Here is a 19,627-nt window from a genome sequence, read left to right as displayed (position 1 = left end):
CTGTGATCGTGTAGTATTTAACAGTCTCAAGTTGCATGAAATTTTGCCTGTAAATTGCATTTAAGTTTGTCTGTTCTTTGACCACCTGAACTTGCCTTAGTAGTAAAGGATCCACCTGAGAGTTCCCATTTGCCTCCTTACCCCCGCATTCTCTTTAACACAATGGAATAAGACATGTTGCGGCAGATCCTAATCCTCAAGAGATGCACACTCACAGATGAATCCCACAAGATTCTCCTACATATTATCTACAGTTTAACACAATAATGTATCAGACACACCCAAGATTGTCACACAGCATCTGAAACAACTAAGTGCTACCCTTAAGGATATAGGCTCTCCCTTATAGCTTACTGTGTTTGACCCACTTGTCATGAATTCATCTCCTCTGATAACAGCATTCCGTCAGTCACTATATACAAAGCACTGTTTACCTATTTACTTGACAAGAAGAAAATAATGTTAAACATAAAGGACAAATATCCATGGCCAAAGGCTATCACATACAGTGGTAAATGATTTTTTTTTTTTCTTCCATGTGATGGGGCAGCCAACTATATGCTTTGTAATAAAAAAAAATCTCAAACAATATCATATTAATACTCTCAGTCATGTCAACTTTATATTTAATTTTGCCTATACGTATACTGTATAAATAATATGAGGCCACAGGGGTAAGAGGGGCAAATCAGCTAAGATCGTGTTTCAAGCTATGAACGGTTTGTTTTTGTGCACGTTAGAGTGTATGTATCTCTGTAATGCACCAGGTGAATTGAATGAAACTGGTTTAAAATAATGGGAAATTTTGTGTACTCTCAGACTATGTTACATTTTTTTTTGTGTGTGTCAGTTAGCTGTAAGTCTAAGTTGATTGATTCACCCCTCTTTCCCTGAGTACCTAAGTATCTGTTTACTGCATGAAGAATTTGACTGCACCACCACAACAACACTGTCGACTACTGCACTTACATACAGTACTAGTGCCGACTGCTTATCACACGCACACGCCACTCACGCTGAAGTGCTCCCATCAACCTAAACATGAGACCATTAAGGAACCTTACATTCCCATACATAAAGTTTATACAATCTAAGAATCTCTTATCATACACAGGAGCTGCCTCATAAATATTTTCCATCCAGGAGAGTCAGTGGCAATGTTCACACCAGTTAAGAGTATTGTACCAGTGCCCCCACCTCTTAGGCTCACCTCACAAGTCATAATGATACACAGTGCTACTATGTCCGAGGTAATTTGAGAACATCACATTTTACTTTCTAGTTTTAAACATCAACACATGAGATACTGAATGATAAGTAATTTTAACAGTTGCAATAAAAGATTAGCACAATCTAACTACTGTAGAGTGAATATGCCATATACTTAACAGGAATGATAGTGACACTTAATTATAATATTTAATGAAGCTTAGGTTTTCAGTTTAGCCATGTGATGTTAATGAATGATTCTTGTTCAAAAAAAAAAATTATATACGTATACTGTATACAGTATATATATCTTGATAAAATCACACGGGAAAAGGGAAACAACGGAGCACCTTAGCTTTCGTCTTTATTCAAGACTCTGAAGGTGTCTTGAATAAAGACGAAAGCTAAGGTGCTCCGTTGTTTCCCTTTTCCCGTGTGATTTTATCAAGATTTATCTTATCCACGTTTTCATTGTGGATCTACATGATATATATATATATATATATATATATATATATATATATATATATATATATATATATATATATATATATATATATATATATATATATATATATATATATATATATATATATATATATATATATATATTAAAAATAAAAGGTTTACATACTATCTTTATGGAAAGCATTAATGGCTCTTGTCATTTGAGTTGCCACAAAACTATGCACAGATAAAGCCTGCCATAAATGTCATTGTTGCAGGATATCTGATACAGTATAATAAAAAAGCAAAATAGTACAGTGTAATGCAAGATACACTTGACAAAGATGGAGGAAGCCATGAAGCTTTAGCTTGAAATAAAACTAGTATTGTTCAAATTTGACTTCAAACATCACATGCAATTATAGTAAATTTGCTTATCATGTGAAGTAGAAATTCCAGCTGAAACCATCCAAGCAAACAAAACTAAGTTTGAGAATGACAAACAATTGGCAACTAATGAATTCATAAGAACTCTAAGAATGAAATCTAACTATTCAAAGAGCTTTGATAAAACATACTCAAAGCTGACCTGCAGTGGCACAAATTGTCAGAGAGGTTTACCCATAATACATACATTAAATAACGAACCTATATACAAATACTAAAGCATACACAGATGATGATGATGATAATAATGAAAAATGATCCAGATGAACAAGGCATGGATGAATACAAAAGTACCATGAAGGATGGTTACTGACTCCCCTGGGGCAAAAGCTCTGGTAATGATCCATGTTACTTTAATACACTTATAAACATTCCACATCAGTCTGGCTCATACAAATGTAAACTAATCCAACTCACCCTGTGGCCATACATACATTATAAACACATGAACACATTCATACATACAAAAAAAAAACTTCCAGGAGCAGATAAATCACGAGTCGTCGTCGCAACACACACGTCACTCACTCGGGGTGAAAATAAAAAGTTGGACAATACAGTGTTCTTGACTTACAAAACACTTCAAGATCTACATGTGATGGTTTCCAAGAAATACATCAGATATTTGTCCAAAAGGTATGCGCACCACATGTACATATAAATAAGGTATATACAGGGCTATACCCTATTGTGTGAATATGAACACCTTTGACAAGTCCACTGTGCAATACATTCACTAGCTTTCAATATTTATGTGAATGAAACTCCTCTTCAACTTCTCCAGCTAAACCAAAGTATCCATCACAATTACTGGTGCCAAGACCACACTAGACCGTCTTTGCGACGACTTCCCGCCCTTTCTTCGCGATATTTTTTTAACCTCGACTCTTCTAATCTTGAGGAAGTTCCTCTCTTCTTCAATGTTATCGCCAGACAATAGTCATAAATCTACATTAATTCCACCAGTGACATACTTTATTCTGTATTACCAATGTCTAAACAATGCTGATAAGACTATTTTACTGGTCTTAGGAATGTGTGGCGAGGAGCCTTGTAGCCGTGAACGGAAGAAAGAGGGAGAGGAATGCTGTGATGAAGGACACCCTGGCTGACCCTGGAGATGAGTTCAGGGTTAGTTCTTCATTCTTAACTACTTCATTTTCACTACGGTCTGGCTGGTGTGTGTCTGTAAAAGATAATTATACATAAGTCATGATGTAATTAATTAAATCCTTCAGCATTCAACCCAAGAATTTGTCTACTGATGTAACAACTGACAGTAAAGGCACTGCTGTCAAATTAACTAATTTCATAATTTTCATTAACATGTCAATATCTGGAATCGTTTGGTGCATTAAGCAGACTGCAATTGCCATTTCCATTATCACTTCTAAGCATTTCCTGTCCACTATTATATGGTACCTATAGTAAAAATTTACTTAGCTTTAGACAGTACAGTACAGTACAAATTTTTAAATTGCATGTCCAATTGCTATTACTTAGAAACATATTTTAGAACAAATTTCACCTACAGGTTAAGTATACTGCATTTTGAACTAATTCATATACTGTAATGTATTTAGATGCTGTAGCTCAAATGCATATAGCTAATACATTCTGAAATGTTTATTTAAATTCATGATATTGGTTGTGCTTCGAAATTCAGTACAAAAATAAATTCAGAAAGATTGCATTTGCTGTACTGTGATGTAGAGCAGATATGTTGGGAGCAGCACAGTACTGTACAGGCAGACCCAGGTTTATGAGAGGGCTCTGTTCCTGGAATGCCTTTCAGAAATCACATTTTCATTAATTGAAGCACAGTTTCCTATAAACTCTTATTATAAAAGCCGAGATACCCGCTATATTCCTACAAGGTAAGTTTTAAAATACCACAAAACATGTTATTAAATGTTTGTTTTTGTGTGTGTCTGTGTGCACAATGATTATAAGCCAATAATAAGCATTTAAGTACAGTAATAATTTATACAGGTAGAGTGCTGTATTTAAAGAGAAACCAGATGAAATTTGTAACAGAGTGAACAGAATGGAACAGTAAACCAACATGTATAATAATTATGTTACATAGTGTGGTAATACAGTACAAAGACCTTTATTATATAATTAAGAGATACTTTCTGCACAAAAAAACAACGACAACTATCCCACGCTGGACCCCCGATAAGTTATTTTGTTATCCTAAATTCCCGCCGCTTTGTTTACGAGGGATGAACGCTATCTCGGCCATCATCTAATGCACCACTCGCCCTCCCTCGTTGCATTGTTGACATTCTCCACACCTCCAAACATTTCATCACCTCCAAATTCCACACTCACTCTTACATCTCTACACCTTAATTGGAAATAATCAGCATATAAAATTTAAGAAAATACAGTAGAATTGGACAAACTGTGGTGGAGTGAGTGACAAGTCTACCTGTCCTCACAAGAGTCTGAGAAGTAAGGTATATGGTGATTGTAGGAGAAAGATGACACACTGAAAGCTTATTTTTGTAGACTTAACCCTTTCACAGCGGGAGGTTACCCAAAGCTGAATAAAATGTCTGGTGGTAGCCAGAATAAAATGGCAAATGCGTAACACACGGCGAAAGGGTGAATAACATTGCGAGTGTTAGAGAATAATTACATAAATTAGTGAAATAAGCAGGAGTATTGGTAGTAAAAAAAATACTAATGTTAATATTTTAATAATGTCAGGATTTTTAACTGTAAATCAAAACTTGGATTTTCTTTTGTAACTGCGAATTTTCATAAATCAAATCTTCGTAAATCAGGGTCTGCCTATACTGTACTGTAGACTGAAGTTACAAATCAATGATTCACAAATTTGTACAGAACAATACATAAGTTTCTAACAGTGGTGGGCGGTAGTGAAGTAACTTTACTATATTACTCTCCAGCTCTGGTTTCTAATACTGTATAACCTAGGAAGGAACCTGTAGTTTTTTATGGCTCCTAATGCCTACAACAAACAAATACATTTCTCTTCATACCTGGCACAGCACAGAATAGTATCTTTGACTCTTCACTTTCATAAAACAAAAGCTGGATGAACTAAGAGGAACAATGTAAGTAGCAATGACAATTTTCTGTTCTGGGAAAAAAAAAGTTTCTGTTTTAAGCCTTTAAGTGAAGCTGGGTCTATTCCTTCCTGTGTTGATAGCTATAACCTTTAACTCTGGTGATGTGGAGTATCAAGTCTTGGCATACAGAATTATGACATCCAAATGAATGTCTTTTATTTGGTGTTCAAAAACACAAACTCGGACTGATAACCACTGTACCAAAACGCCAAGATTAAATGCATTTTAGTTTTAACTGTAACAAAATTGTGGAATAATGTAATAAAACATAGTTATATATCTTATGGTCAGGTAGGCCCATAAATAAGTAAAAAAAAAAAAAAAAATAGGACACTGAAAATAGGTTTGAGGAACAAAAGTTTTAAAACCAAGTTCAAATCTGTTGAGGTTTCGGCCGGTGGCGATAAAGTCGGCGAGGATGGACGACCACCGGGCAAATACTCACCTGTTTTCTTGGTGGTGGTCTTGATGGTGTGAGGGTCAGCACTCTTGTGAGAGGTGGTCTTTAGGGAAGTGGTGCTGAGGGAGGTGGTGGTAGTGGAAGTGGTGGTGGTCTTAGGGGTAGTAGTGGTGGTAGTAGACTTGGTGGTGGAGGTGGTAGTAGTGGTGGTGCCTCTAGTGGCTGGCAGGCCTGCAATGAGATACACAAAATACACCACGGCTAAGCATCTAGCGACTAGAAGAGGATTTTTGTAGTGTTCTATAATCTACATTTGACCAAACTGCTTTAAGCATCCCAGAATCCAATTTTACTATATTGTATCTTATATCGTACAGTCAGGAAAGACCAAGGGACTTTTCGAAGAACCACGATAATCAACAGTAACGAGACTTTAAGCTTTCAATTTTTTTTTTCCTTTTAAATTTGATAAAGTAGCAAACTGCTAATAAAGCAGTTGGGAGACATAGATACCTCTGATGACTACTGTGCTGATCCAAAACTTTGTGTGCACCATATAATGCAAATAAAACAAGAACTTGCAACAATGATAAGAGAGATGTTAGTTAGGTACAGTAGTACTTTAACTGCAAACAAAAGGCAATATCTTAATGTTTTTATCACCTTTATCTGAGTCTTTGAATTGCTTAAGTTTTGTGATAATGTGAAGAATGTGACGACCGGTCAGGCTACGAAGGACAGTTTCTTCGGAGTTCCTTTACCGCTTAATCTCAGTGTAAGACTATTTCTATGAGAGCGGTGAAACACTACAAACAAATTACAATACTGTACTGTACTGATGAACTTTTGCTAATGTGAAATAGCTTAAAGGGACTATACAGTAACCATTTAGTTATGATCCATTTGACTACTTGAGACTAGATTTAGGAACTATCAAGAAAAGACTAACTAGTATGTATGAGTCTTGTTTACATATCAAGAGAAGCATAAGCAAATCAATTGGCACGAAAAGGAGCAAACACCTGTTGTCGCTAAATAACTAGGAGTGGCTCACTAGACATAAGCAAGATGTGAGAGAATGCATAGCCAAACAAAATATACACAATCAAACTCATAAGGGGGGCGAGGGACATAAATCTTCATCCAGATGTTAATCTATAGAACAAGCAATGCATAAGAAATGTGAAAGTGCAGACTGGGTTTGGTGAGGACAGGATTTCATTTTAAGGTTGAGGTCAGACTTGGGAGAGGAAGATTGGTAGGAGGGCATCTGGCGATAGCCACAAAAACCAATCCATATATCGTAGGATAAAATTTATTAGCAAATATACGACACGTTAAAAGATGCAAATAATCGTGGCGATAATACTGTAGATGGCCTGTTCTATGCAATGTATTTTGTAATAATTTTGTGGGTGGCGACACGAAGAATCGCTCCTCTGTATTCCCCGTGTCGTACGATGCGACTAAAGAGGAGGACGATGGTACGAATCCTGTCACTGCAAAACAAAATCTCTCACAAACGTGCTGGAAGCCTTAAATGTTAGCTATCTTAACAGGCTTAGTGCAGTCCTCAGTTTAAAAAATATCCAAGTGGTAGTTACAGTGTATTTAGAGAATGACAATGCTGTGCACATTAGTTTTTTTGGTGCATCCAGTTGAATGTTAGTTTGGTAGTGTTAGATTATTAGTTAGGAATAAAAGAAAGGAATGCTGATTAAATGGCGAAAGAGGAAAGACATTTACTGCGAGGAGTATGAGGCAAGTGTAATAAATAATGATGAGGAGGAAGATGTTTACAAGTTTGGTGTTTCAATTATATGTTGTTGATAAATAACTATGGAGTGTCTGGGTTGAAATAGACGAGGGATAATGGTAGAACTTCATTCAAACCCTGACAAGTGAACTGATAGTAAAACACTACAAGATAATGAATAATAAAGGGGAATAGGTGACTGACCATGAGAGTGAAATACAAAGGACTGGACTGATAAATACTGTACTATGTGTAAGAAGAGTGTCTTTGTCCCGGTAGTGTTTCCCCTTCCCTCAAAACTGGGGGAGGGACAAGGTGTAAAATTGAGAGGAGAGGGACAGTGTGTATGCCAATCGGCTATTATATAACGATAAAAGTCATGTTCTAGGATTTCATTATGAATAAAAATGACTTTCCTTTCAATTCTAATACAATTTACTTTGAGATAATTTCATGTCTTATACTGTATTTTTGGTCAATTTTGTAGATATGTAGTGTACAGTATACATGTACTGACACCTAGAATAATTCACAGTTTTCTTTTAATTTGGCTCAAATTGGTTGTACTGTAGTTGCATGCGGGGTTGTATTCTCAGAAAATGTCTTGTTAAAACCTTACTATGGATTAGATATCTAATTCTTTGGGTCATTGAGATAGTTATAAAATTTTTATATAAGCTTCTTCCTCAGATTATGTGATGTGATGTTTTATTTTGAGGTGGTGACAATGGCATCTGTAGGGTTAATTTACTGTACTATGTATTTCCACACTCAGGAGAAGGTCATCATATCTGGGCTGATTTACATTAAATTTTAATTGGGTGAAATTGGTGATCATTTAAATTCATACTGATTAATGCAACACTGTATATGAAGGCAAGAGTCTGTAATAGTAGAGGAGTGATGGTTCTGTCCTGGGGCTGCCTTAGTGTTACAGTTGAGGAAGTGAAGGTGGTCGAGTGCAGTGATGGCCACTCTGCCTCCATGTGTTTCAATAAGAGGCCATCCTGCCTCTGTGACCCACTGTTAGTAAGGTGTACAAAAGGATTTTTTTAGCTCATGAACTGTCAGAAAGGCAAGGAGGAGTTTGTAAGATTCAGGCTTTTGGAGGAGTGTGGATAAGGCAGACTGTAGGAGATATATGCTGGTAATAGGATAAAAGTGAGAAAAAATCATAAGAGGAAGTAATTAAAAGGAAACCTGATTGAAACTAAGGTGAGACCTGTACAGACATGAATGACTGACTGGTTGGTGACAAAGTTGAGTAACAGGTTAGATGAAGGTAGGAAATGGTTCAAGTTAGTTATAGGATAAGTACTACAGTATAGTGTGGAGGTGGTAATAATGTTGACATGGTGTAGGAGTGACCACCGTAAGGACATTTTAATAGAGTGGGGAAGTGGTTCATGATGGTACAGTTTCAAGGCGCTGCTACGAGCATATTGAAGGTCATTTATTGAAGAGAAATGGACTAACAATGTATTGAAGACAGAGAATCACACCAAACATCTTCTGTAACGGGGAGGGGGGAGATGATGGGTTACTAAGATGCAGGAGTACAGTGGGAAGAAATTATACGACAAGGAAAAGTTGGATACTGAAATAGGAGGTCGTGGTAAAGTAGGTTTGGGTGAAGTAAAATGGCAGTGTAGCTTGATACAGTACAGCATTAGGGTGAAGTTCCATGTCCTCGGTTAGCATTTATTCCATTGCATATGTTTTTAGACAATGGAGTTGGTTGACGAGAAAAAAAATATATACCCAAATGAATGAGAGAGTGAGTGAATTTTGGTGCATCAAAATCGTCAAGTACATTATGCAAGAAATAGAGAACAACTGCCCAAAGAAAATAACAAAAACGAAGTGATTCATAAGGGCCAATTAGATAAATAAATATATATATACTGTATATGCAAAAAAAAAAAAAAGCTTGAATAATCCAGACTACATGCTATAACTTAAACAAAAGCAACTGAAGAACACAACATCACAATTGTCCCACAAAAGCTGCTGAATTCATGACCTTAATTGGCTCTATGTACAATATGATAACTGAGACTAAATAAATGTCATTCTCTGAGGTATATTTGAACCCTAGTGTGCATGCAGCGTGTATGATAAAAGTTACCTCACACAAGCAGCACATTCCATAAGAGTTAAAAATGTGGTTAAGTGGATCTAAACACATGTGGAGACTAGATAAAGCTAATTCAATCCCTCTGAAAGTTGAAGTAATGTTAGCTAGTTTGTGTTAGGTGATGCCTCAAATTTGGATGAGAGAGTTTCAATTGGAGTTTTCACGAATTACCTGTTTTTCTTAAATTGTGACTGAAGATGTGCTACAGAGTGAGTGAATCAAAGCATTGTAAATACTGTGGGTATCTCTTAGTAGTCAAGTGAATGAATGGCTCTCGAGAACTTAACATGCTTTAGTCTTAACTCGTAAAATATGCACGTAACACTGGAGAGAAAATAACCGGTTAAGTTTACCTGCTGTTAGGAAATGTGGGAGGTTGTGACTACAGATATACAGTCGTGCTATACACCTGTTAGCCAGAGCACCTTATCGTACAGCATTACATCTGCATTGTTTAATTTATCTTAAGTGTTAGGCGGTACGGGTACATACCGTTGTTGGGGATGTGGTTGTTGGCCTGGTCGTGAGCTGGTTGGGAGGCAGGATCACAACAAACTTTGAACACTACTTTCATGTGGTGCGTCGAACATCGCCCACCAATACGACGGTGCAGGTCGTCCTTGCTCGAGGTTGCTGCGGGAAAGACCACGAGCGTTACTACCAAGACCTTGTTCAGCGGGATTTAGTTCAATGTCACACAAGAGGAGGATCAGATGTTCAATGGATAAGTCCTACAGATTAATACAAATGTAGATTTTTTTTTTAAATAAACTATGAGGAAAAAAATTAAGCTAGCAAAAATAAAATTAACATCCAACTTCATATACTTACACAGGTATTATGTAATAAGATCACTGCCGAGAAACAAATTAGAATACTGTAATAGACAAATTCAGGAAACTAAATACAGGTATTGTACTGTAATCATAAAAGTTGTTAAAGCAATGATTTAATAAGACAATAGATCACAGAGTCATCTAAATCATTATGTGAAAATCCGCAACTTACAAATAAAGTAATAGTCCTGGCCGGGGCGGAACTCTAGACCGCCAGGCTGAGGCGTGAAGGAGCGAAAGGTGATGGTGAAGTACATGAGCTTGTATGGCTTGTCACACACGGCGATCACCCGGGGCGAGGGGTTGGTGATCCTACACGTGTCGTACTCCTCCTTGCTCACCTGTAATTAACCAAATATAATTAGCAATTGATGTTAAGTAGAAGTTTATCAATATTCAATGATGTTAAGTAGAAGTTTATCAATATTCAATGATGTTAAGTAGAAGTTTATCAATATTCAATGATGTTAAGTAGAAGTTTATCAATATTCAATGATGTTCAGTAGAAGTTTATCAATATTCAATGATGTTAAGTAGAAGTTTATTAATATTCAATGATGTTAAGTAGAAGTTTATCAATATTCAATGATGTTAAGTAGAAGTTTATCAATATTCAATGATGTTCAGTAGAAGTTTATCAATATTCAATGATGTTAAGTAGAAGTTTATCAATATTCTCCATTTAAATTAGTGCTGAGAGAAGAGAGGGAGAGGGAGGAGGTAGGGAGAGAGAGTGAAGGAAAAGGAAGTGAAAAAGGAAGAGAGAGGAAGTAAAAGATGGAAAGTGGAGAGGAAGATATGATATGTAAATTGGGAAGGGGAAGAGACTGTAAGGAAGGGAGACTGTAAGGAAGAACTCAAGGAAGGGGAAGAGACTGTAAGGAAGGAAGAGACTGTAAGGAAGGGAGAGGAAAGGAAAGAGACTGCAAGGAAAGGGAGAGACTGAAAGGAAGGGGAAGAGACTGAAAGGAAGGACTGAAGGAAGGGGAAGAGACTGAAGGAAGGGGAAGAGAATGTAAGGAAGGGGGAAGAGACTGTAAGGAAGGGGGAAGAGACTGTAAGGAAGGGGGAAGAGACTGTAAGGAAGGGGGAAGAGACTGCAAGGAAGGAAGGACTGAAAGGAAGGGGGAAGAGACTGAAAGGAAGGGGAAGAGACTGTAAGGAAAGGGGAAGAGACTGAAAGGAAGGGGGAAGAGACTGAAAGGAAGGGGGAAGAGACTGGAAGGAAGGGGGAAGAGACTGGAAGGAAGGGGGAAGAGACTGGAAGGAATGGAAAGAGGAAGAAGGGATTGGAAAGACAGGGAAGGGTCGTTAATATTTTAATCCCCTCCTCTACTGTTTCCCCTTCCCTCTGAAACTGACAAAATGGAAGGGGGTGAGAGGGAAGGGGAAGAAAAAAGAAAAGAAGGAAGCAACAATCTTTATTGCTTTCATCCCTTTGTCTCCCTTTCATTCTCTTCTCCCATCCCTTCTGGTTTGGATCTAAAGACATCTGATATAAAAGGCCTGATCCTCGTTGATACAGACCCCCTCCCCCCCCACTCCCCGCCCTTCTGGAAAACTCGAGCATCACCTGAAGGCAAGAAAATGCTCCAGAAAGTTCAAGAGTCTTCTGGGAAGCTTTAGGTATTTCTCTGAACCATCAAAATAGGCTTGGAGCTTACTAGTGGAATCTGAAGCTTTCCCAGAGGCTCTAAACCCTACCAGATAACCCAGGAGCTTATCAGAACCAAGACTCCGACCCGATAGTTTTATAACACAATATGAATTTTCGCCATTCTATCACTCAAGAGGTTTAACCTTTTGTTATTAATAAAATGTATCAACAAACCTTTCATTTTTACTCAGTCAAAACCTAACCTATCCGCATTCCTTCTACCTGTCCTTACAACACTCTCCTCACCTATCCTCATTCCTTCTACCTGTCCTTACAACACTCTCCTCACCTATCCTCATTCCTTCTACCTGTCCTTACAACACTCTCCTCACCTGTCCTCATTCCTTCTACCTGTCCTTACAACACTCTCCTCACCTATCCGCATTCCTTCTACCTGTCCTTACAAAACTCTCCTCACCTGTCCTCATTCCTTCTACCTGTCCTTACAACACTCTCCTCACCTGTCCTCATTCCTTCTACCTGTCCTTACAACACTCTCCTCACCTATCCGCATTCCTTCTACCTGTCCTTACAACACTCTCCTCACCTATCCTTGTGTTGAAGTCACCTGTTAATGAACTCTCACCCACCTTACCCCACATATACACCTGGCCAAATACCTTTCACCCTCCTTAATTGACGTACACATTTTAGTAAAAAAAAATCTGATTATTTCCTTCAGACTCTTCCATTTACTAATACTTAAAAAAATATAGTTTGAGAGAGCGAAAAAGAGAAATATATAGATATCAATGGTGTACATGATATATTAAAGGTGTACATGATATATTAAAGGTGTACACTGAATATTATAAGTGTACACGATATATCAAGAGGTGTACATGATATATTAAAGGTGTACACTGAATATTATAAGTGTACACGATATATCAAGAGGTGTACATGAACTGCCAAGTCCTCACAGCCACTACTAATGGAGATGACTTAGCGGTTATATAGCTGTCGACGTATTGCATTACACAGCAGATAAAACCTAGCTTTTGTCTGTGGATGATACGCAGGAGTGGTGGAGTGATGGAGTGTTGGTGGTGTGATGGAGTGTTGGTGGAGTGATGGAGTGTTGGTGGAGTGATGGAGTGTTGGTGGTGTGATGGGGTAGTGAAAGGTATGTAAGTGTATGTATGTGTGTGTATGTATGTGTGTGTGTAATCCAATCTCAGGACCTCACGCCATCCCATCCACTTTCCCTTCCTTACTACACTCATTATAGTTGGAGATGGAATGGAAAGTGGAAGAGATGGAATGGGAGAGGAGAAAATGTAAAGCGTAGGGGAGATAAAGTAAAATGGATGGGGTTAAAATAAGGTGAAGGAGGAGATCACCATATATGCTCTCCTCTCCCAGCCACAGTTCATGACGTCACTAATACGTCACAACTATGGCCCCCCAAAAGACAGACAGACAGACAGACAGACAGACAGACAGACAGACAGACAGACAGACAGACACATTTTTTAAGTGAAGAAGACAACGTGAGGGGACATAAACAAGATTGTCCCTGTTGTTGCCCTTCTAAACAAAACCTCCTCACTCACAAACACCCATCAGTCAGATAAGTGTGTATATAATGAAATAAAAGATGGCGGGCAGGTAGAGGTTTAAGGAAGCTTTTAGCATTACTCACGAATGACTTTCTCCCAGCCAACATCACGCCCATCCTCAATACCCTTTTTCAGGTATGTGTGTGCAAAGAGAGTTGACTACCACGTCACAACACACACACACACACACACACACACACACACACACACACACTAGATCATGTGAGGAAAAATAGTGAAAAAATACTAACTGGGATAAAATTTGGAGCCATGACAAATAACACCAGATATTAACAGTTTTATGTCCTCCCCTCACCCCCTCCGCCCTCCCCTGCCCTCACCCTCCTCTATCCCTCATCCTTCCTGCCCTCACCCTCCTCACCTCCTCCCTCCCACTCTCCTGACTTACACATCTCATTCCACCTCGACCTCCCCGCCACCCCAAAACTTTCACACATGCTCCTCTGATGCTCCTCCGATGCTCCTCTTATGCTCCTCTGATCTCACCAGGATGTTTGTATCTGCAGGAGGAAAGCTAAACGGGTGTGGTGGTGTAGCTGGAGGGAAGGATGTGGTAGGTGTGGTGTGGGTGGAGGGAAGGATGTGGGATGTAGAAGTAGAGGTGGTGGTGTGGCTGGAGGAAGGATGTGGTAGGTGTGTGGTGTGGCTGGAGGGAAGGAAGTGGGATGTAGTAGTTAAGGAGGTGGTGGTGTGTGTGAGTGAAGAAAAGCATCACCTCAGGCACAGGTAGAGGAAGGGGAGAGGGAGGATGGGTGGGCGGCTCCTTCCTGTACCCATCACCTCCACCACCCACACCTTTACTTTCCCCCACACCACATCACTTTTTTTTTTGAGAACTCCCCACGAAATTTCACCCTTCCTTCCTTCTCTCTCCTATCATTCTTTCCTATCTATCTTCATTTCCATTCTCCCAACGTCCTATTTCTCCTCATATTTATTCTCCATACCCCCTTCCCACCTTCCTTCCCGCTACACTCACCAGCCCGGGTCAGCTTCTCCAGTGGGGGGTTAAAACCAGGTCATCACACACACACTCACCTCACATTATCTCACCGTGTGTTTGCACTGGTCATGGAAACTCGAGGCATAGTAGACCTCCAAGTTAGGATTAAGCCCAACTCTTCATAATCACGCATTGTTACCTCTAAACCCCTGAGTACACAAAGAGGGGGGCTAGCACAGAGGTACAGTTAACAGAAGTACAGTTAACAGAGGTGCAGCAATACGGTTACAGTTAACAGGAGGTATAACACAGAGGTACAGAACAGGGGGGCAGTTAATAGGTATAATTACAGGTAAGTAGTTAACAGGGGGACATGAAGTAACAGGGGGTACAAGCAATACGGCAAATACGGGGTTACAGTAAACAGCAGAAATTTTTCAATAGGCGGGGTACAGTTAACAGGGGTATAGTTAAAAAGAATAACAGGGGGTATAGTTACAGGAATTATAGTTAACAGGGGTACAGTTAACAGAGGGAATAGTTAACAGTATAGTTAACAGAAATTATAGTTAACAAGTACAGCAAATTATAGTTAACAGGGAAGTTAACAGGAACAATTAACAGTTAACAGAGCACAGTTAACAGGGGGTACAGTTAACAGGGGGTACAGTTAACAGGGGTACAGTTAACAGAAATTACAGTTAACGAAATGGAAATTTAGTTAACAGAAGTACAGTTAACAGGGTACAGTTAACAGAAATTACAGTTAGCAGGGGAATTATAGTTAACAGGAAATTATAGTTAACAGGGGTACAGTTAACAGAATTATAATAGTTAACAGAATTTATAGTTAACGAGAGTACAGTTAACAGAATGCAGTTAAGAAATTATAGTTAACAGAACAGTTAACAGAAGTACAGTTAACAGGGGGGTACACAGTTAACAGAGGTACAGTTAACAGGGGGTACAGTTAACAGGAGTACAGTTAACGGAAATTGCAGTTAACGGAAATTACAGTTAACAGGAGGTACAGTTAACGAAATTACAGTTAACAGGGGGTACAGTTAACAGGGGGTACAGTTAACAGAGGTACAGTTAACAGATGGTGGGGGTTTCGTCACAAATTCACCTCATCGCGTACTAAGTGAATATTATCTGGTCACTCAAAGTTACAGATCTTATATATTCATGTATTCTCCAAGCGCCGTTGTACTGTACATCTGGCGTTACAGTGTGTACCAGCTGTTTGATTATAAGTTATTAATGCCACTATTACCGGCTATCCTCCTCCCCCTCCCAAATAGGTCTGTTACGTATGGTCAATATGCCAGCAGAAGCTAAAATATCTTGAAATAGAGAAATGTCTTTTAAAATATTTCCACCATCAACCAACCAATCAGAATGTAAGAAATTGTACATTAACAACCCAGGAAATTAGGTTATAACTCATGAATCTTTGGTTGTAGGTCAAGTTGTGGATGAGGAGAGGAAGCACACGAACTTAGCACCATGTAAACACTGACTCAGATGTTTAAGAACTTCAAGGTGTTATGTTAAAGGTGGAGTTTAATCAGGAGGTATCTTAGTAGTTGTTAATATCTCCCATTTCACCTGATACCTGAGTGATTAGTGTTTTTGTAAAGTACTTTGATGGGAGTAAATAATCAATACACACACACACACACACACACACACACACACACACACACACACACACACACCTCTCTCTCAGCTGTTGAAATAGCTCACTTCTCTCAGCTCCTGAGATCGGGGTCAACGTGACTCGATGACCTTTGAACCTATTAACCTTTGACTTCAGGATGCTGAGAGAGAGAGAGAGTGCATGAACGTGTGTGTGTGTGTGTACCATTCCTCGCTGATTACTCGTTCTGACGTACAGGTGTGATTCGGCTGGTTTCTACCTGTCTAAACACACTGCCGCTACCTGTCTTACCTGATGCAATTAGTCAATGGAATGATATGTGTGTGGCGGAGGAAAGGAAAGTGCAAAAGGTGCTATTGTGTGTGTGTGTGTGGGGGATGAGTTGAGGTGTGATTAACTAAATTATTATTGTTGTTGTTATTATTATTACAATACATGTATCAAAAGTAATAAACTCAATTAAAAAAAGACAACACGACTTGAGTTCTATATATTACCTTTTATGATCAACCAATCAGAGAAGGATTGCAATACCTTCATTTTGATTGGCTGTGACAAAAAGAAATAATATTATTAAGACATACGACTATTCAATCACCATGACATATTTCCCCACGTTAATTATCTCCACCTATCTTATTCCTTCCTTCGTTATGGCACAGGAACGAAAGGACGAAAGAGAAAGAGAGAAAATGGTAGGTGTAGTAAGTGACAGGAAGAGTGAACACACACACACACACACACACACACACACACACACACACACACACACACACACACACACACACACACACACACACACACACACACAGTTTCGTCTCACCTCCTCCGCAAACTCAAGTCCCTCAGGTTCCTGCACCAGAGCTCCTCAGTGTTTTACACAACATTCATACTTCCCAAGCTCACCTATGCCTCCCCACCTGGTCTTCCTCCTAAATGCCACACAACGTAAACACCTAGAAAAGTGCAAAGAGGGCATGCAAGATTGTCTCTCCCCTTCTACTCCACATATAAAGGCGCTCAACACACTGACCCCTTTCGACTCTCACTGACCACTCACCACGACCTCATCTGCAAATTTGGTGAAGCCTACACCATCCCCGACACCGGCCCCTACTACCACCTGAGACCCTGTCCAAAATTGCTGTTCGACACCACAACCGCATCCAGCCCATACGTGCATGAACTGATCGCTATAAGAACAGCCCAGTCCCAACCATTGTAAAATTATCAATAACATGTAATAAATCAGTGTATTCACTCCCCAGAAACCTGCTCCCTACACTGTCACTATGTTGGAAATGGACTGTATTTTGAGCTGATCCCCATCTAAGTTACTATATGTCTTATTTGTGTCACTTATGTCATTTTATATTATTTGTAATTATTTAAATATGTAACTGTATATTTTATTAGCTCTTCAATAAACAGATAATTATTATTATTACACACACACACACACACACACACACACACACACACACACACACACACACACACACACACACACACACACACACACACACACACACACACACACACACACACACACACACACACACACACACACACACACACACACACACACACACACACACACACACACACACACACACACACACACACACACACACACACACACACACACACACACACACACACACACACACACACACACACACACACACACACACACACACACCTACCTCCTAGCCCCCGAATGTAATATGCTTAAGTTTACCATCACAATGATCCATTTTCTGTGGTATAATGTCATGTTTATATTCCTGCCTCACTTAGTCTTTATCAGTGGTTCGTATTATAGTAGTTTGTGAAGAGATATTGCTCAGTCTTCCCTCCCTCCTTCCTCCCATCTCTCTTCCTCCTCCACTTCCCCTTCCCTCCTTCAGCTACCCACCTCTCTCTTTCTCTGTTCCACCTTGCTTCCTCCATCCCTTCCTCCCTCCTCCTCCTCTCCTCCCACCCCATCCCCACCTCCTCCCCCTCTACCCTCTAGCCTTCCATCCAGCAACTCCCCATCCTTCCCACCCCACCTCTCTCTCTCCTACCTACCTATCCCTCCCCCCCCAACACTAAGGCCGCAGTGTAACTTTGGGATTTGGGGAGATTACCTCTGCTCTCACTCGACGCTGTTAATGCCCTGTGACTCTGGCATTAATTGTTAGATGAAGGACGCGGCGAGGAGGAGGAGGAGGAGGAGGAGGAGGAGGAGGTGGTGATGGTGTAGGAGGAAGAGGAGGAGGAGTGGTGATAGTGTAGGAGGAAGGGGTGGTGGACCGGTAGTGGATGGTGGTGTAGGAGAGGAAGGAAGGGGTGGTGATGGTGGTGGAGAGGAAGAGGAAGAGGGTGTGGAGAGAGTGGAGGTGGGGTGAGGTGATGGAGAAGGAGGGTGGTGTAGGTGGAGGAAGAGATGACGAAGAAGATAATTAAGAATGAAAAGAAGAAGGAATGGAAGGAGGAGGAGGAAGAGACGGTGAAGAAGAAATAAAAGTACGAAAGGAAGGATAAGGCGATAGGGAGACAGGGAACATCACAAGGGAAATAAATACGAAAACAAATGAAAGAAATACAAAAACGAGAGAGAGAGAGAGAGAGAGAATTGTTGAGTTCCGTTACAGTCAGATTGTCTTAATGATCAAGTTGAAATAAGCTGGGGTGCCTAATGATCAGGTGAAATAAGCTGGGGTGACTAAGCAGTCGAATGAAATAAGCTGGGGTGACTAATGATCAGATGAAATAAGCTGGGGTGCTAATGATCAATTTGAAATAAACAGCTCAGTCGTTGAAATAAAACAGGGTGGTCAGGAAATGCCCACCCTCCCCACTTGCCCTCCTCCCTACCCACCCCCACCTCACCTTGCCTCCCTACACCCCACCTGCCCTCCCCTACCCACCTTGCCCACCACACCCCTCCCCTTCCCTCCCCTTGCAATAACTCACACGCACCTCGAGTACCACTTAACCCCTCCCTCTCGAGTACGACACCTCAAACACGACCTCTCCTCCTCCATACATCATCAAGGACGAGGTTAAGTGGTATAACTCAAGCAGGAAGCACTCCAGTTGTACTTGTGTCTGTAAGGATGTACTTCTGAAAAGTGATACTATAATTCCATGTTACTAAAGGGGTATGTACTCTGCCACAAGCAATGTACTCACGAGGGATATGTACTGTAGCTCAAGTACTGTACTTCTAGAGGAGTAATTACTATACCTCAGACCCTGTACTCACGAGGGAAAGTACAGTACTCTAACTCAAACCATGTACTCACGAGAGGTAAGTACTCTAACTCAAACCATGTACTCAGATGTCTCCACCCCACACTTCTCCGAGAGTAGTCCAACCAAACCATTTACAGAGTATCCTACAAAACCCCTCCAGGGTATACAATTGCCACGAATGCATCTCCCACCACAAACCCTG

General features: G+C 39.9%; 1 protein-coding gene across 1 annotated transcript in view; it reads right to left on the bottom strand.

Moving 5' to 3' along the window:
- Positions 1-1,813: 1,813 nt before the first annotated feature.
- LOC121876555 (ephrin-B1-like) overlaps positions 1,814-19,627 on the bottom strand; it is a gene marked incomplete at its 5' end in the record, with an annotated part of 18,086 nt that continues 272 nt past the window's right edge. Inside the window, 4 exons of the mRNA XM_042381754.1 lie at positions 1,814-3,289; positions 5,653-5,838; positions 9,993-10,133; positions 10,509-10,677. Of these exons, the coding sequence (XP_042237688.1) occupies positions 3,132-3,289; positions 5,653-5,838; positions 9,993-10,133; positions 10,509-10,677 (654 nt within the window). The remainder of the gene's footprint in view (positions 3,290-5,652; positions 5,839-9,992; positions 10,134-10,508; positions 10,678-19,627) is intronic.

The sequence above is a fragment of the Homarus americanus genome, unplaced genomic scaffold, assembly GCF_018991925.1.
Source record: "Homarus americanus isolate GMGI-L3 unplaced genomic scaffold, GMGI_Hamer_2.0 scaffold28, whole genome shotgun sequence".
Classification (NCBI taxonomy): Eukaryota; Metazoa; Arthropoda; class Malacostraca; order Decapoda; family Nephropidae; genus Homarus; species Homarus americanus.
The sequence above is the reverse complement of the archived record's forward strand: the minus strand, read 5'-3'. Positions and strand labels throughout refer to the sequence as shown.